Genomic DNA, 17,288 nt, shown 5'->3' with positions numbered 1-17,288 from the left:
GAGTGTGTGTTGACCTTCATACTAGGTAGCTTTGCAGTTGTACATTTGCTGCATAAAATATGTGAGTCAACAGTGGAGTTGGCTAACAGTCTGAGTTTATTTCTTTAGATGCGGTCACTTCAGCACCAACAAGTAACTGGGATCCATCAGGTATGTTACTGTCCTCTATTGCTACCACAATTCTCCATTTGAAAAGTTCCACAATGTAAAAAATGTATGTAAGAAAAATAATGCAGATTACGTACAAACACTAAAATGTCGAAGTTTACAACTTAAGAAATATTTTTACCTGCTGATATCTTAAATAAATGTGACTTTAATATGTATCTACTATTTGTTGTAGTACAAGTTTACTTGTTTATGTAAGGTAACTAATTTAGGAAAATCTTGTCTCGCCAGGTTTTTCCAAGGCTCATATTCCTATTCTTGCTAGCTCTGTATTGATTTTCTTCTGGGATGGATTGCTATAATATGTACCTCGATACTATGATTTAACATAGAAAATGAAAAAAAACTCATGTTGATTACTAACAGCTTGATATTTTACTTTAGTAAAAAAAATAGTAAGCAGGTTCAGCAGGTTTAGTTATATCACGTGTCCTGGTATTATGTCATGTTCCATTATACACAGGAACGTCAGTGTTTTATGATGTACATGTGTGTGGGCAAGCATCTACATGTGCATGTGTTTTCTAAAAGGAATGTGTGTGTGTGAGTGTGTGAGGCCCTCTGGAGAGTGGCATCAAGACTCAGCCTCTCACATGCCACTAGATGAAGACCACATTCTTGTCCCCCGTGTTATGTGTCCTGTTGCACTGCGTATTATCGGGCATTCAGAACTAAGCCCCTCATCGGTCAGAATCTCTCTCTATGTGTACAGGAACATAATTCATTGCCCACAACAGGTTGGTTTGACTCTTAACAGTCTGATGATTAATTTGCCAAACAACAATTTTATTTAATAAATACAATTCCATGGATATTTTATTCAATAAGGTTTGTCCTTCTAAGAAAAATCTTCAATACCATTTACATGTTATTGCAAAGAAGAATACTGAATACTGTTCGTGTGACTCAGCACGTCTGTGTTTGTCTTTCTAAGAATTGCAAGGAACATAATGAGCACTAGGTTTTAAATTACAGGGCTGTTTGTCCATATGTTGTGCTAGAAGTAGGGCATGTGCATGACTTGGAACCATTTACCATTGGAGTGTAACTGAAATTCCTAAAGAAAAGAAAAGCTGAGAAAATTGTTTCCCTGGTAATAACCCATGATCTCTACCCATGTTGGAAAACCCACTATTTCATGCCAGAGACGGAAGTATTCCCAACTACTCACCCTGCTTTCAATTGCTTTTTCCCCCCTGCACTTTTGCTATAAATAAATGCATAAATTAACAAACACGTGTCCAGTCCACCTTCCAGGCTCTGGAACAGACCACCTCCTATCGAAATGTAGGAACGCTGTCTTGCTGTTGTCTCACATGTGTTTAAATTGTAATATTATATAAGGTTTTACGTAATCCGCATCAGTGACAGCGAACGGCGTTCTTTTGCACTGCGATACAAGTATTGACCACATGGGGCGTCAGTATACGCATTATTTACATTTTCCCTTAAGTAAACCTATTGAACTAGGCACTAGAATAGTCTGGGGGGTATTCCAGAAAGCAGGTTTTACAACATAACCGGGTAAATTAACCCACCAGCTGATTCACAGTGTTGCAGCAACCTATGGGCAAAGTTGCTACAACGCTGGGTGTCAGCTAGAGAGTGAATTTATACCCGGGTATTTCACAGAACATGCTTTATACCTACCTGGAAGAGTCTGGCTATCTGGAGTGATTTGCAGTGTGTTTTAGTGAACGACATTACCAATATAGCGCAGACCTCTATCAACCGAGCCTATTTGTCATCCACAATTACAGGGTGTTCGTGTATTGCATGCCGCACTATCTGATCAAAATGACAGTTCTCTCGCCAGTCAGAGCTCACGCAAGAAGGTGGAACGTAAGGAAGATACCCTTTCCAAAACTTGGAAGGGTGTTATAGTTTGTGAAAGACCCAGAGAAACTCAAATATCCGACAAAATCCCGGACAATTTTGGAATCCCTCCCGGACGCATTTTTTAGGTCTCGGAAGGAGGACATGTAAAAAAGAACGTCACCCTAGCCTACAACTAGACCACCCATCACAATCGCAATGCATCTCGCAGTGTCTTCTAGCAACATTTGGCCTGGCCAAATTCAAAAGGATGCATATAAAATTATTATATTTCTAGCTCACACACTGAGATTGAGTTGTGACATACATAGGCTATGCATTTTTTATTTACATAGGGAATCTGGAGTAGAACTTTGAGAAGTCTGACTGATTGACTGCATCTTCAGAATCATCCCGCCTAGATCAGCGCGAGAGCAATTTTTGGCAAACAGTGACCATGTCAGCGTGAGCTCGGGTTCCTTGAGGACGAGCTGGAGGACCGCCAGGGTTTTGAATAGAATCCCCTTTATGTAAGAGACAGGGAGGGGGCATGAAAATAGGTTGCAAAGGGTCTGCGTGATCCACGTGACCAATGTTTGTATAAGTGTGTGTGGGTGGCGAGTCACATATACCTTGACGCGTCCTGGCTCACGTTTAGGTTTGCGTCCGGACACATTCTTTCCATGCCATGAGTTTTTATCTGATATTGTTATACAACTCAAACACTTTTTTCTGGTTTAGTTTTTTGGAATCACATGTGCAACTACGGCTGATTGGCTACTCTGTGGCATATGATTCCAATAGCTGTTTTATCATAATTGTTTCATAATTCATCTACTTGTCCATATAACGATAGTTAAAATAGATGATGTGGAAGACAAACTCAATTTAGATTTCAGTTTTGAAAGTCGTAAGGCAGTATTCAGTTTTACGCTCACTGAGTTTCAACCATTGATCCACAGATGACCACCGCCTGTGCTGCCAACAGGCGGGGAGAGCATGTGCAGCATGGGAGAGACAAGAAGGTGAGTACGAAAATTACCAAGTATTGATGGTTAAGACCGAATAATGACAGACATCCCAACCTGCAGAGACTCATTTCAGGGAGGTGCCTTCTGCTACTTTTAAGACAATTTAGGACTACTGGTTGTTCCACATCACTATTCCCTTCATTCAAGCTTGCTCTATTTGCCATACAGGCTTACCACAAGTCAAGCAAGCAAGTAGTGAGAAGTAAATGTTCTTTGTATGAACACACTATCAACCACACCAGTATCTGGATCTGGATGAGCAATTAAAACAGAGTTATCCTTTAAATACATTTTAGAATCTAGGAGTCATCACTTAGGGTTTATTCAGCTCATGTTGCAAAAGTTGTGCGTTATTGAGTGGATGAGTGTAATCGGTTTTTAAGCCTTTCATGATGTATACACCTGAGAGCGGTGACATTCTATACTTGACAGGTAGACAATGGTTTCAAATGAAAAGACTGATCTACCTCCTATAGGGAACACGCATTCTTGAGCTATCAAAGCCTTCACACTTTCTAGAAAAGTTCTCCAACCATAATGGTCAAATAGATATTCAAATGTTCATCATTAAGGTGATGATAAAAAACATCACTGACCAGCTGTCAAAATTATCAATGAGATTAGCAGACTGTAGTTGTAATCATAGTAAAATTATACAATTATAAAGAAAAAACGACACAAAAAGTGCAGTTTTTGATTGGTGAAAGTAACCTTTACTATGGATTTCGCAAGGGAGCTTTGTTTTGATGTATGATATACTTTATGTTCTATTCTCCTTTTGAAGTAGACCTTGACTGGGAAAGACTGACTCAGTCTTTCAATTGATTATATCTTGACAGATACGTATCCTGGTTGGGGTTTGACTTTGTGCAGAATGATTACCTAAAGGTTTGGCGACGGGCCATAGGAGTGATGACACAGGAGGTCACACACAGTGCATTACCCGATAGCTCTGTGTTTGCATTCAACAGTTGAAAGAATATTTGATTAAACAAACCACAACCCTCCTCCTTCTGGTTGTCGGAGCTAAGCTCACCACTAGAAACAGAACAAGACATCTACAGGTCATTGAGCAACAATTGATGAGAACCTGAATTACAATACCATAGGCTCAGTCAGCCTCCTTGAAATTAGGCCAAAGGTTTAAAGTGGTGTGAATATTTGGCTGTCACGCTTTGAGTTTCTAAGCTTTTATACCATCTGTGCTTGAAGAAGCTTGGCTGAACCTTTTGACTTTGTTCTAATGCACATGGACTGGATGGGTGAGGGGTGTCGTGTCACCAAGTTTGGTCAAAACCTTTAGAACCTTGTAATTATGTTGAATGTCCAAACAGAGCAAGTCAAGCAATAATCTGTCACAGGCTTGTTCAAACATGGTGGGCAGGATAGCAATTTAACAGATGTATCTTTGACGTGATACATGCCCTGGCTGTAAATACAGGTAATCTTGATTTGGAAGATGCTTGGTCAGTCAGGTGAATGTTCATTCACATGTATGTGACCTGAAAGAATGAATAGATACAAATATATTTGAAACTTTCTATAGAAAATAGAAAGCACTGACAGCATCCTTTGGTATTTTTAAATTTAAATTTGCCCTTAAAAGGCTCCTAAAACCCTGAGGAAACCATATACAGCTTTCTATAGGACACCAATCATTGTTCCATTGAATTATAGATGATTTCAGTGGATAGATTATTCAATGTATGAATGATTTATGGACCACAAGTCATAATTAAGTCAATACTATCATAATCTACCAAAGTATCATGACATGTTATTATTTAATAACGCAGACCAGTCAAGATACATTATTTACTGAAAGAATGATCCATAGATATAGAGGAGACAAAGGTTCCTCTATGTTTTATTTATACTAAAACCAATCTTTATCATCAGCCCATAGATTTAAAAAAGAAATGCTGTCTCTACAAAAACTTAATACAAAAATGTTTTAGGATAAACAAGGCAGCAGTAAATGTTGTTTAATATGCTGTTGATAAAAAATACATTTGTCTCCATCCAGTCAAAGCTTGTTGTGTTTGAATAAGCTGTACCAAAACATCCCTAAGGAAAAAAACACCTCCCTAGGGCCAGCCCATAATTATGCAACCAGATCTCATGAAGGCCATTTCAGATGTGCTCATTTACTGTTGCATCACTCTCAGCATGTGTCACCTTACTCACCAGTCCATTGTGGCATAGAGAGAAAACGAGAGTGAGTCAGCAAGTGAGTAAGAGAGAGATAGCAAAAAGATCTAGAAAGTGAGAGACAGTTAGAAAGAGAGAGAGAGGTAGGGATAGAGAGAGAGAAAATAAAAAGTTACATAACTGTGTTGAAATATACCCAAAGTCACATGTTCACATTGAGGTCTGCAGACACACAGACACACACACACACACACAGACACACACATAGAAATATCTAGAGTGTGAGGTGCAAGTTGTACTAGCAGCGATACTGACATTAACATCATTAAAGATTCAATAGTGATTCGTTAGCAGACACTGCCTTCCTGCATGTGAAGAGTCTGTGGGAAAAAATGGGCAGGGACTTCACTCTCTCTGAGAGATAAACATGTGACTAGCCCCGGCCAACGTTTTTATTGGAAGGTGGAGAGGGAGAGAGAAAAGAAAAGGAGACGAGAAGCAAAGCCACGCCTTAGGCTTCGGGGAATAGAGCTGAGGTTCATAGAGAGCTGACGTCTGTGTTCAGGATCAGGACCAAGACAAGGATGTGATAAGGCTCACAGAGATAGGGGTTGAGGGTTGATGATGACGAAACCACTGTGTGAATATGGTTTACTTGCAATCCGACAATCTGGATGGCATTTGACTTCTCTTCCTCCAGGCTTATAGAACAGATCAGTGTTCCCTTGTTTTACCCAGAGGCCTCGGGCCATTCTCTGGTCTCATCTCAAACTCTACAATATGACATGTCATCTTAAATGAGATTCATTACTCTCAGCATATGCTAGCACTGTAACTCCTAGCATTGTCACAGAATAGGTGATCCACATTGTTACATGCCTTTGTACAAAGCCAAGCAGAACTAACCAAGCACGCAGAACTTCACTTCAAAGAATAGCGAACAACTGCAAATGAGGATGAACCTACTCCTATAATTTTCTCTCACACATGTCCCCTCTGGACTTTTGGGCTAGTACTCACAGTGTCACTTAGCATGGATCATTAGACCGGTAAAGCGGCATACTGTATTGATCGTTTTGATCTCAGAATCTGCGCAGGGGGCGGTGTGTGAGTTTGAATCACTTTGAATTATGGATTAATGGGATTATGGATAGCAAGTGTTTCAAAACCCTCTAAATCTAATGGCAAACACATGAACAAGATGCAGATGCACTCACAAAACAAGCAAATAACAAATTTGTATTAGTTAATGACACCTCAAATGATACTGCAATCCTCAGTACAAACAGAAACTGTGAATCATGTATCCCCTCTCTCCATGAACAGTACTATGTTCCTTTATGTTGCATTTGCGCCGATTCATAAGAAGTCTCAACTGCATCTGATTACCTTCTATGACAAATGTCACAATGACACAGGGATCAAAAGTGAGTCACATGGAAAATCCTCTTGAAATACAATATGGGAGATCCCATATGTTCCGCTATCTCGCCATAAACAAAATCTGTCTCTTGTTTATAGAGGGGATGTATACTATACGAAGTATCTTGTGAATTACTGTACACACAGGCTCTGGTGAAAGGCACAGACAGAGGAAAACCTTTGTCTGAACAACACATTCACCAAAGTATCAAGATTTTCTCTTTCATTCCTCATGTAATGTAATGGTTTTGTTGAAATGATATGGCATGCTTGAGAAATTCTCTTTACCTTGGGGACAAAGAAGTCATTGCTGGGGCAGAAGAACTGAGTAGTATAGTGTCTAGGTAGACACACTATAGGGCTTGTACTATGCATGGAGGAAAGCTCTGAGCAATGCTGGCCTTGTGAGAACAGGATCCAGAAATTGCCATGATAGATACTTTTCTTGTATTTGTTCTACTTGCTGAGCAAGACTGTATCTACTGAACCATATTGTAGCCACAGTTTGGTATCTCATTTAGAAATTCTTAGAATTTACATTGGGCTTAGTAAAATACTATCCTAATCTTACATGTAAAGGTGTGTTGTTCATTTTCATTCTATGTACCTTTTGTTTAAACTTTGCTTTTTAAAAACATCAAAAAATGATTCTTCTTTACCACAGTAGGCTCATTATACCAGTCATTAGGTTTTCCAAAACAGTCCAAAGCGTTTTAATGGCAAGGCAATGTAGGCTATGTTTGAATCTATCACATAGGCTACTAATCAATCGGTAATGTAATGTCATGTGTCTCTTTTAAGGTGTTAACAACGAGGGTTAAACTGAATTAGAATGTCATGTCCTTTACCAAACACCTTACTTTGAAAATAAATATGTGCACACATTAGGGCGCTTGGTGTCAAGCAATTTTTTCAATAACGAGAAAGAAGAATAGCTTGTGAGCAGCCTCAGTCCAAAGTTAATTCCCTGCCCTATACTTGAAACTGTTCCGCGTGACCACGTGCTTTTATAATTTCCATTTGATCTAAATATGTAAGCTTCCCTCGCCTATCGCCTTACGTTGGTCTCTACCGCAATGTCTATTTGTCAGATATGGTCTTGAGAGCACAAATCGGAGAGCCCAGTTTGTTTATACCCGCCCTCTCAGACACGTTGCCCTAGGAAAGGCTGCACGGGGTGTATGGTTACACTCCTACATCGCTCAATTTACCGCATCACTACAAGGTCCGGTCATGAGTGAGAGCTAACTGTCCTTAATTCACCGCTGAGAAAAGGGGAAGCCACAACTCACTTTTGGTAAGCATATTTTACCTGCATTGTTTGGCTCAAGACGTGTAAAAAGTGTAGTATCAATAGATGCTGCGGAATATTTAGTGAAAATGATCACTCAGTGTTAGATTCATTGAATTGTATTTGCTATTCATGTAGTCTACGTTTACGATTCATGTAAAATGAGTCAGCGTTAGATTAAGATATCTGTCGCATTTAAAAACTGAATTACTGAAATAATTTTGTCTACAGCTTGTTCTGTGGTCCGGATTGTGGAAAATATTGTACATTTAATCTGTGTGTCAGTTCTGCATTATTTCCATTTCCATATTTTTTTGTTAGTCTATATTGCAACTGTGCAATATAGAGCTTCAGGGTTCTTCTTCATTTTATTTTTGTCCAGGCTAGTTTAAAGAAATCGTAGGTAGGTTAGGCATTAGTGTGGCTGCTGTATTGCTCTTTGGCTACTGTAGCCTAATAATGGTCAATTAAAGTAGTCTAACTCGTGTCCCCCGCTCGCTGTTTTGCTGTAGGCTATTACACAATCACACAATATTGCTTATTTGGTTTGAGGAGTAGGCTGCTTAGTGGATTCAGTAAATAATTAAACTGCAAAGCAGCTGCTTACACTATTTTTGTGCTGTCCCTTATTCAACGTTTACAGCTAGTCAGGGACCTCAAACTCAATTCGTTCAAAAACAGGATTCCAATGAAAAAAAGCCTCGATTTGTACATATTCATATTGAAGTAATTATATGGCTTTATAAAGCCTCATCAAACTATAAATAGAAAACCGTTATGCCCAAATAATGTAACCGATTGTAATATAGTATGTAGCATAAGGCCTAATGGTTTTGTTTGGTCGGCTTCCGATCAACAGGGAATAGGTTCATGGCGGTTGAAATGGGTTTTGTAGAAACATTAACTTGCATATTTAAAAGATATGCAGATGAGTTTCTGTGCAAATGACAAGAGACTTTGAATAAACGGGTATGATATTTTACATAAGATTGACATCCAGTGTAGGCTACTGCTGTAGGCCTAGGTCTATGATTGTACTACCATGTGAGTGGACTACATTGTACTCTAATGTTAGGTGATTGCAAGGATATTTGACAATCATTTTGCTGTCCACCTTTACCTGTGTCTAAACCATGCCTGTGTTATGCTGTCAGGTTTTTTTTTTAATGCTCTCTCGTGGATAACAACCACAGGTGAGGATGTCGGCATCAGACTCAGATTACTCCATTGACTGGCTGGCCAGTGACGAGGAGTACGACAGCCCAGTTGGATTAAGCCCTGATCACCCTGACAGACAAAAAACATCCTTACCCCAACCACAATCACTGTCAAGGGAAACCCCAATAACCATACACGCTGGACTCATTGGAAGCACAACTAACAGTGACAAAAACTGTGACGTAAAAATACGAAAGGGGAACTCCAGGGTAAAGAATGACAGGGACGGCAATGACTCCAGCAGTGCCACCCCAACCACCGCCAATGACTCCTGGGTCACAGAAACCCAGAGCTACATCTTTTTTGGCCAACAGCAGAGACAGTCTTGGGCCATTTGGACTACCTCTCCTTATAGCACAGAAAGTGCATTTGGTGGGAAGCATCGTCAACCTAGGAAGAGATCCCACAGTCCTGGGCTGCCAGTACAGAGAGAGGGCACAAAGCCTGAGGAGGCGAATAAAGATAAACTGCTTGCACGTAAGGTGAGAGTTTCCCAATTAGCCTTTATCTTCTCAAGTAGGCTGTATCTTATTTGCTTGATAGGTCACATGACAAGTGCAAATTCCTATGTAGGCCTACACAGTGTTGGCATAAGAAAACATATTAATATATTTTCTCCTCTGCCCTGCCTATTGTGTGTCCAACCTCAGTGAGCTCCATAAGTTTGAGAAAGTCCCACTGTCGGATGGCTTAGCCTACTGTGGGCATGGTTGCTGTATCACTCTCACTACAGCCAAAACCTTGTTAGTCTGCTGGGAAAATCCAAACGTAGTCACAGGTCATGGCTTAGCTCTTCAATATCGCTTCCTCCTTCATTGCATTTCCAGGGTTTGAACATAGCAAACATGGGTGGGAGGTATTTATACTGAAGAGTAGGCCCAAGTTGAAACCAATTCAAATGGGTCACATATTAAAGTTTCATTATTGACAGTGTCCTAATGGTGAAAGTGACTGATAGTGTGTAAGAGAAAATAGTATTGGTCCGATAGTAGGTTCCATAATTCAAAGTGTCTGGAAAGAGTGTTTTGTAAATTCAAACTTCTTCCAATTGGCATTATTCAGAGCAAATAATATTGTTGGCTTACCAGTAGTATTTTCCAGCATGACCCTTTGTTGTTGGGATGGGCAGATAAAAAATTAATAATCATTCATATACGTTTTTGAATATTCAATCACCCTGCTCTTATAAAGTCACATGTCAACAGGAGTGCATCACATGTTGCTACTACCTCGAAAGGAACACACTGTACCTGCCACAGACAAGTGAGGGCTGAAGGGTCATGTGACTACAACTTGTATCAGGTGTTACTGTTGGGACAGCACTGAAATAGACCAATCATGGCAAAGGATTTTCTAGGAAATAATTGGCTGGCCTGGTTGATAAACAGACGTCTTTGCCACATCATTTTATTAACACCATAGAAATAGAGGCTTTGTTTTTCACCCAGTTCTAACTCAATGTCTCCTCATTTATTAACAACAGTGCTTGGATCTGCAATGTTACATCCGCCCGCTATCCAACATCCTTCTAGGTCTGCAATCCGGCCGATACTCTGAACGTAAGTGAGTCGTCTAATCCTTGCTCTGTGAACTTGTGTATCTATGTCCCTTCAATCCCTTCCTGACCATCCTACTTATTTTCCCTGACTAGTACACACATGGCCAACCGGCTTTCTCAATAGAGGTGTGGTGCGTCATTTGCCTAGCAATTGAGATAGATCCGCTAAATAAAGAAAAAGTGCCAGGACTTTTAAAGAACTGAAGGATCGTTACTGATAGGATGATGTCAGTAGGACAGGAATTAGTGTCCCCAATGCATCAGAGGTCAATGTCTTTCAAAAACATTGTTCCAATTTTGAAACAATCACATTATCCATTTAACAGTATTAGTATTTGGGTTAAAGTTAAATCTTTAGGAATCGTAATAAGAACAAGACACTGTTACGTAGTACTTAAGTTCAAATGTTGAAGTTCTTTAGTTAATGGCTAAATGCCCCTTTAAGGGAACAGCCCAAATGCACATAAATTACAAGGGGCAGAACGTCCAAATCAGCAAAGATCATAGTCTAGACATATAATCTAGCTGCTTGTTAACCTAAGAGTGGTACACATGGTAAAAGGCTATGATCAAAGGAAGGTTGACATTTGTTGCATTCAATGTTCGAAAGACATGCTTAATTTAGTTTCAGTACTGTGCAAGTTGATGCTATCCAGCCTGTATATCTAGATATGTCACAATAACTCAATATTATACTATCTAACTTGTTCACACACACAGATGCAAACCCATTTGTTTCCAAATAGAGCCTAGTCAAGGCATTCAATACAAATGACAAATGTGCCTCTGTCTTGTAGGCCTCAGCAGTTTCCAGGAGAGTGTTGCGATGGATCGTATTCAGAGAATAATGGGGGTCCTTCAGAACCCAAATATGGGGTAAATATCTCCCTAAATATCTCTTATCCTGCCTCTCACTACCTATGCAACACAAACCTCTCCAAACCTCAGTCTTTCTCCACCTAGCCTTTATTTCTCTCCTCTTTCTCTGAGCTTCATTCGACTAGTGACAGATCTGCAGCGGTGACACTAGCAGTGTGGCTGGCTGAACATGGTCAGAACCTTGGGGCTGACGTGCTGAAATATTGAATGCAGACTAGGCAGTTGACTGGACGATTCCTGGCAGCCAGACTATTCAAAAAAGCACTGAACCATCTCTTACTGAATAATAAGACTCGCCTCCTATTGATTAAGTCTCGTAGTGATGCAACAACACACTGCAGTCCACGGTTTAACTTCAGCTTTTTTTAAAAGGGGATGTCTATTCAGCTTATCAGGATTTTTTTGTTAGAAGTGATTATCTTTGTGTGTTATGCTTCATGGAGAATTCTATTGGCAGCTTTCAGCTAGCTTGGCACATGCTCAACACGTGCGTGATTAGCTCAGAAATGAGCCAGGAACCAGGAACTACAGTCTGTAGCAACTAAAGACTCCTAAGGAAAGCTCCAGAAGCCCCCTCCATCCATCTGAAAAGCCCAGAGCTGAGATATTATCTTATCGACACTACCAGCTGTCTGCTTGTCTGGCCAAAAAGTGCTGCAGAGCACACTAGCTTTATAAGCCAGAAACACAATTTCCCACCAAATCAGCTGGCACTCAGGGAAATTTAAATGTACGAAAGAGTTGAGCAGTTTTGGCCTGTGTTTGTTTTAGGAGCAGACCACATAGAGAGACAGTGGTGTCCCTTTGTCAAGGGTGCTGGATTGTTTCCAGACTTCCCATCTGTGGAGGAGTCAGTAGAATGAAGAGACTTGACAAGATAGCTCAGCCATCCTAGGAAGAAGCGAGAGGAGACTGGGAGGGCGTTAGCTAGCGAGTGTAACTGTTTTAAATCCTGCTTAGAGCAGCTACAGCAGCAGAGAGGCCACTACGGGCCGCCTTGGGGCTTACTGCGCTATTTATAGTGGTGAATGAAACAAGGGCCTTCCCCCACTGCCACGTGTGGGCCAGGCCATGTGTGCGTAAAGCAGAATAGCGGCTCTCTACAGTCACATTTCTCATGTGGAACAGAACATGCCCCACTCATCCTCTCGTACAGGCATAATGTGTTCCATTTGCAGAGCATGTGTCTGTGAGGGGTGGATGGGTGGGGGAGATAAGATCACATACCAGACATTAAGGAATGTAGAACATGGAATAGATTAGATTTGCCCTCTGGCATTTTTATTCAGTAGTTTAGCTTTAACTCACTTGGTGACTCAGATGAATTGGAAAGAACAGAATGTGGAAATGCTTTATGGTACGATTATGTAATGGCTATTGCATTATTTTGAGCTGCTCTGCGGCTTCATATTTTTGTAAATGTTTATCTAAAAAGGACATTTTGAAGACGTTCAGGAATCCAGACAACTCAGCAAGTTAAAAGGAAAACCTTTTTCACAATTAGGACTTTTCATTAAAAAACGATACGAAAACAAAAAAGATAAGTGTGCCCAACCACTGTAAAATGTACAATTTCTTTTTTACCTAATCTTTTCTCTGTCTCTATTCCAGTGAACGCTACATCAGCATTATACTGAAAATGGAAGAAATGCTTCATAGCTGGTTCCCCCATGTGAAAGCATGCTGTGACCATCTCATTGGCAACCAGAAAGATGACAGCACTCAAGCTAAGAGGCAAAAGGTACAGTTGCCAAATTCATGCAGTTATATTTGATGGAGAAAAAGCGACTATCGGACGCTAGTAACATTGTCCACATAGTGCAGTGCCTGTGAAGCTCGTTCCTGTGATGACACTGGTAATTAAGAATTGGAGTTTGTGTGCGTTTGCATTAAAAGTGTTGGCATAATTTCAGGAAATTATTAGTTTTAAGAAAGGTTAATGGCTAAATGTAACATTGTGGTGACTGAAAAAGCCAGGGAGGCTTGTTGGCTAAATTTGTAAGAACAGGGTTACTGTCGTATGCATGTTTGTGTGTCATGAGATCCATGGCTCGATGTCATAGTGTGAGCTCAGCATGGCTCCGTGGATTCATTGCTCAGGGCGAGCTTAACAGGGCGTGAAGTGCTCATCCAAACAACGTCACACGCGGCATTGCACGTTCTTGGGTCCTGAGCAAGACACCTGCCATATTGCATGTTCATACAGTGCCTGGTTCTCGGAATAATTGAGAATCTAACACAGATAGACATACAAAGATTCCTGGAATTATACTTGGATTACTGTTACTATATTCTAATTAGATTATTGATTATTATAGTAAAAAAATATTTTGGGGTTTATAATAATTATTGTGGTGGTGTATCCAGATCTTGAGAACAATAGTGTTACAATAACAGGCATTCAGAAAGGAATGTCTTTGAGAACAGGTAAAGGTCACAGAATTCTATTTTAATTACAGGGTTATATTCATTCCTTAAAATCTTAACATATTCCAAAATCTGAATTAAAGTAAAAACGGCTATACAGTATATTTATTTCAAAAGAAGTGTGTTGGGAATGTACAACATTTTAAGTCAAGTATTTTTGTTTGATGAGATACAATTAGTTTGAAGTCTATTTAAAACTAAATGTTCATACTTTTTATGCCAACCTAACTTTCAGTTTTTTGTCTTTCGTTTGCAGTACCACAGCCCGGCTAACCTGCCACCTCTTGCCCCACTCTCCTCACTGTGTCCAACTGAGGGGGACCACACCCCGAAAGCAGACGACGCCCCTTTCCCTGGCTCCTACTTTGCTCCACACCTCAAATGGCTCCACACCTCCCCCATTTGCTCCTCCAAGACAACTCAGCAGACACCGGCTCGACCCTCCACCTGCCCCCCTTCGTCCCGCCAGGACCCTGGCATGACCCAGGACAATGCAGTCTCCTCCAGCACTGACCCAAAGACTGAACCCCACGTTATTCGACCCAGGCGGCAGCCCATTTTTAAAATAAGCTCTCCCTGCCTGGAAAGACTGCTCAAGGCAAAGGGCAGCATCATCACCCCCAGACATATGGGCGATGGTAGCAATGAGAGTAGCGGGTCGTAATGTTGGTGGTACTGGACTCGGGAACGTAAATGCTGTTTACATGCAGTGATAGCGACGGTAGAGGAGAAATGGCTGAAGGAGGGACTGAGTTGGCCCATGTACCACACAAGACAGGAGGAGGTTTAATGTCCACACAGGCCCTTTAAGGCTCCAGTAGAGTGGAATTTACATGTTGCTGGCCCTTTTAAGAGCATGTTTGAGATCCTGCGTACCAACTTCTGTTTACCTGCATTAACAAAGCCTGAGGAAATAGATCACAATGAGACGTAGTTAATCTTTTTTTTTTTTTTCTGAAACTTGTAAACTTTGGTTTAGGATTTCGAGCGATTTCAAGAAATTATTCTAAACATTAATGGGATATACCAACATGTAGAAACTAGGAGTTTTCATTGGTTGTACTTGAGCGCAACACAAACTTATGTTTTTGAGTGAGTGTCATCTTAATAGTAACATTTTGAGATATTCTTCAGATTTCCTCCTGGTTCCTCATGGTGGCATGCGAGAAAGGGAAAAAGAAGGAATGATTTTTGAGACTTGTGACGTTTTTGAGAATGTGTCAATGATACTTTCGATGATAATATCCACAAAAAACTTTGGCAGTACAATGTGTTGAATCCATCTTCTCACTTTATGGTAACTCAGCTCCAGAGAGTTGAATAATGACTGTTACTTTATAAAATAGCTTCTAGGTTTTTTTTTTTTATATATATATATTTGTGGAGAGTTAGTTAAGTGTGATAGGAAAGGCAGAGAAGGAGGAAGACATGCATGCTTTTGTGGTATTCACACTTATCCTGTGAGCCACCAGGGCACCCTGACTTTTATTTAGTTTTTGATATGATTCCTCTACCTCATGTTGACACCTTGCCAAGACATGGCCATGAAAGGATAACAAAGCATATGGGCAACATCTTGTAAAGTCTGTCACAAACCAGGATGAATCATTAGCCATCCAACCTGACATATTTTGTTTTCGATTCCCTGAACGGGGTGCTCTAAGCAATACATTGCTAGTTTCACACACTACATCTATAACTATGAAGTGAAGAATTACAGAATGCTGGCTAATATGGTAGTCCTACATTGTGATATACCCCAAAGATGTGAGCCAAACCATATTCGAAAGATAGTATCCATCTATGTGGGTCATTGTAAGGATTTCAATTTTCTTAAAAAACACCTGGTCAGTGCCTGTCACTATGCCTGTAATATAATGTAACAAGAGAGAAACTACATGGACTTGGAGGGACATTGCAGACCAGAGATCCAGTAATTCCTGCCACTTCCAATTTTTCAACTTAATCATCAAGTCTTGCCAACATCTTTCTATACAAGGATCCTATACATAATCTACATGATGTTTTTACGCAATGATTAACAATGAATGGTTACATGTGGGATGACAAAAGGAGTTAACCTTTGTGTATATCATTTTTGGACAATGTCCAAGGTTTATTTACCCCCTAAAAGGTGGCCTTTGTGACATTTTATACTTAAATAAAAATGCTTGTTTTCATCAATGGAGCTTCTGCCTAATGTTCATCCTATCAACCTTTACTTTTTACACTGTCAATTTGGGTTTCTACCAAAGACACAACAAATTTTTTTTATAATTGTTGAAGCCTTTATTGTGTTTTTTTCTGCTTTAGGAAACTCGGCATAGGCAATTAAAAATTAAAAGAAAATAAATATGGATATTCATGTAAAACATTTTCCTAATGAAGCATTATACATAATGTACAATATTCCCCCCCCCCCCCCCCCCTCCACAGGGTTCAATAATTCTATACACATTTCCAAACAAAATAAACATACAGTACCTCCATGCTAAAAACCTGAAAATAGGATGTGGAGCAATAACCAATAATACCCGATGCACTGCTCATGTGGATTGCTGTTCTTGAAACTGCTATAAGAAACCATAAGGTGAAATCAAATACTGAAATTGTAATGTGTCTTGTGAGTACATCAAAGAATGCATTAAATAGTGACTGTCCGGTTCTCATGAATAAGATGCCTCTTTTGCTCAGGAGTTCCTACAATTAGGTAATGTGATTGTGATGCACCTCTGGGTTCTTGCTGAGTGTTTATTTGCAGTCTGTGAGCAGACAGCATATAGCCAGGCTCAGTCTTTCCAAGGTAAGTATGTGAGAACAATACGTGTGTATGTGTGTTTGATCGAGATCTAATAATCGGTGTCGGAGCCCTCAGCGTTGTCAACGTTACGGGAGAGCATGTAGTTGTCCATATCGATGGAGCGGCAGTTGTTGATGGCATAGCGAAGTCTCTCAGCCATGACGATCTGGCTCGAGTAGGGAGGCAGACGCAGCTGGAAGAAACACGTCTGGGAGGTGGGCAGGCTGTCATGCGGCTGGAGGAGGAAGAGCAGAGACGGTGTCAGTCTTACCTCAGCAGTCGCACACTACCATGATAAGGTACTTTGACTCCACTGTGTTGCTGTTGCTAGGAAGCTGAAGCAGTTGTGCATGAGAAATGGAAACCAAGGCTTAAAAATAAATAGAAAACCTTGCAAGCCTTGAACACGAACACTAAACTGTAAACGCTGACAAAGGAATGCACTTATTTGGGATTAACCATTTATGCTAAGAAGGGATGTTTGCATCTAGAAGGGTTTGAATTCAAAAAACACAAAAATACTCTTTC

General features: G+C 40.3%; 2 protein-coding genes across 19 annotated transcripts in view; one reads left to right on the top strand and one right to left on the bottom strand.

Moving 5' to 3' along the window:
* LOC124481790 lies at window positions 1–16,144 on the top strand. Of its 3 annotated transcripts, XM_047042018.1 has the most exons (8): window positions 1–25; window positions 109–150; window positions 2,946–3,008; window positions 9,072–9,578; window positions 10,580–10,655; window positions 11,452–11,530; window positions 13,145–13,274; window positions 14,217–16,144. In XM_047042018.1, exons 2-8 carry the CDS (start codon window positions 109–111, stop codon window positions 14,622–14,624), a joined length of 1,305 nt encoding a protein of 434 aa, XP_046897974.1. In that variant the 5' UTR covers window positions 1–25; the 3' UTR covers window positions 14,625–16,144. The 3 variants fall into 3 exon arrangements, with proteins under 3 accessions (XP_046897974.1, XP_046897976.1, XP_046897975.1); XM_047042020.1 differs by lacking the exons at window positions 1–25; window positions 109–150; window positions 2,946–3,008 and adding an exon at window positions 7,165–7,886 and having other exon boundaries at window positions 9,034–9,578; XM_047042019.1 differs by lacking the exons at window positions 1–25; window positions 109–150; window positions 2,946–3,008 and adding an exon at window positions 7,166–7,884.
* A 93-nt stretch (window positions 16,145–16,237) lies between these two features.
* Window positions 16,238–17,288, bottom strand: part of herc1 (HECT and RLD domain containing E3 ubiquitin protein ligase family member 1) — a 45,641-nt gene continuing 44,590 nt past the window's right edge. For all 16 annotated transcript variants that reach the window (XM_047042002.1, XM_047042001.1, XM_047042005.1 and 13 more), the window contains one exon: window positions 16,238–16,995. In XM_047042002.1, the coding sequence (XP_046897958.1) occupies window positions 16,810–16,995 (186 nt within the window). In that variant the 3' untranslated portion in view covers window positions 16,238–16,809. The remainder of the gene's footprint in view (window positions 16,996–17,288) is intronic.

The sequence above is a fragment of the Hypomesus transpacificus genome, chromosome 19, assembly GCF_021917145.1.
Source record: "Hypomesus transpacificus isolate Combined female chromosome 19, fHypTra1, whole genome shotgun sequence".
NCBI classification, from domain to species: Eukaryota; Metazoa; Chordata; class Actinopteri; order Osmeriformes; family Osmeridae; genus Hypomesus; species Hypomesus transpacificus.
The sequence above is the reverse complement of the archived record's forward strand: the minus strand, read 5'-3'. Positions and strand labels throughout refer to the sequence as shown.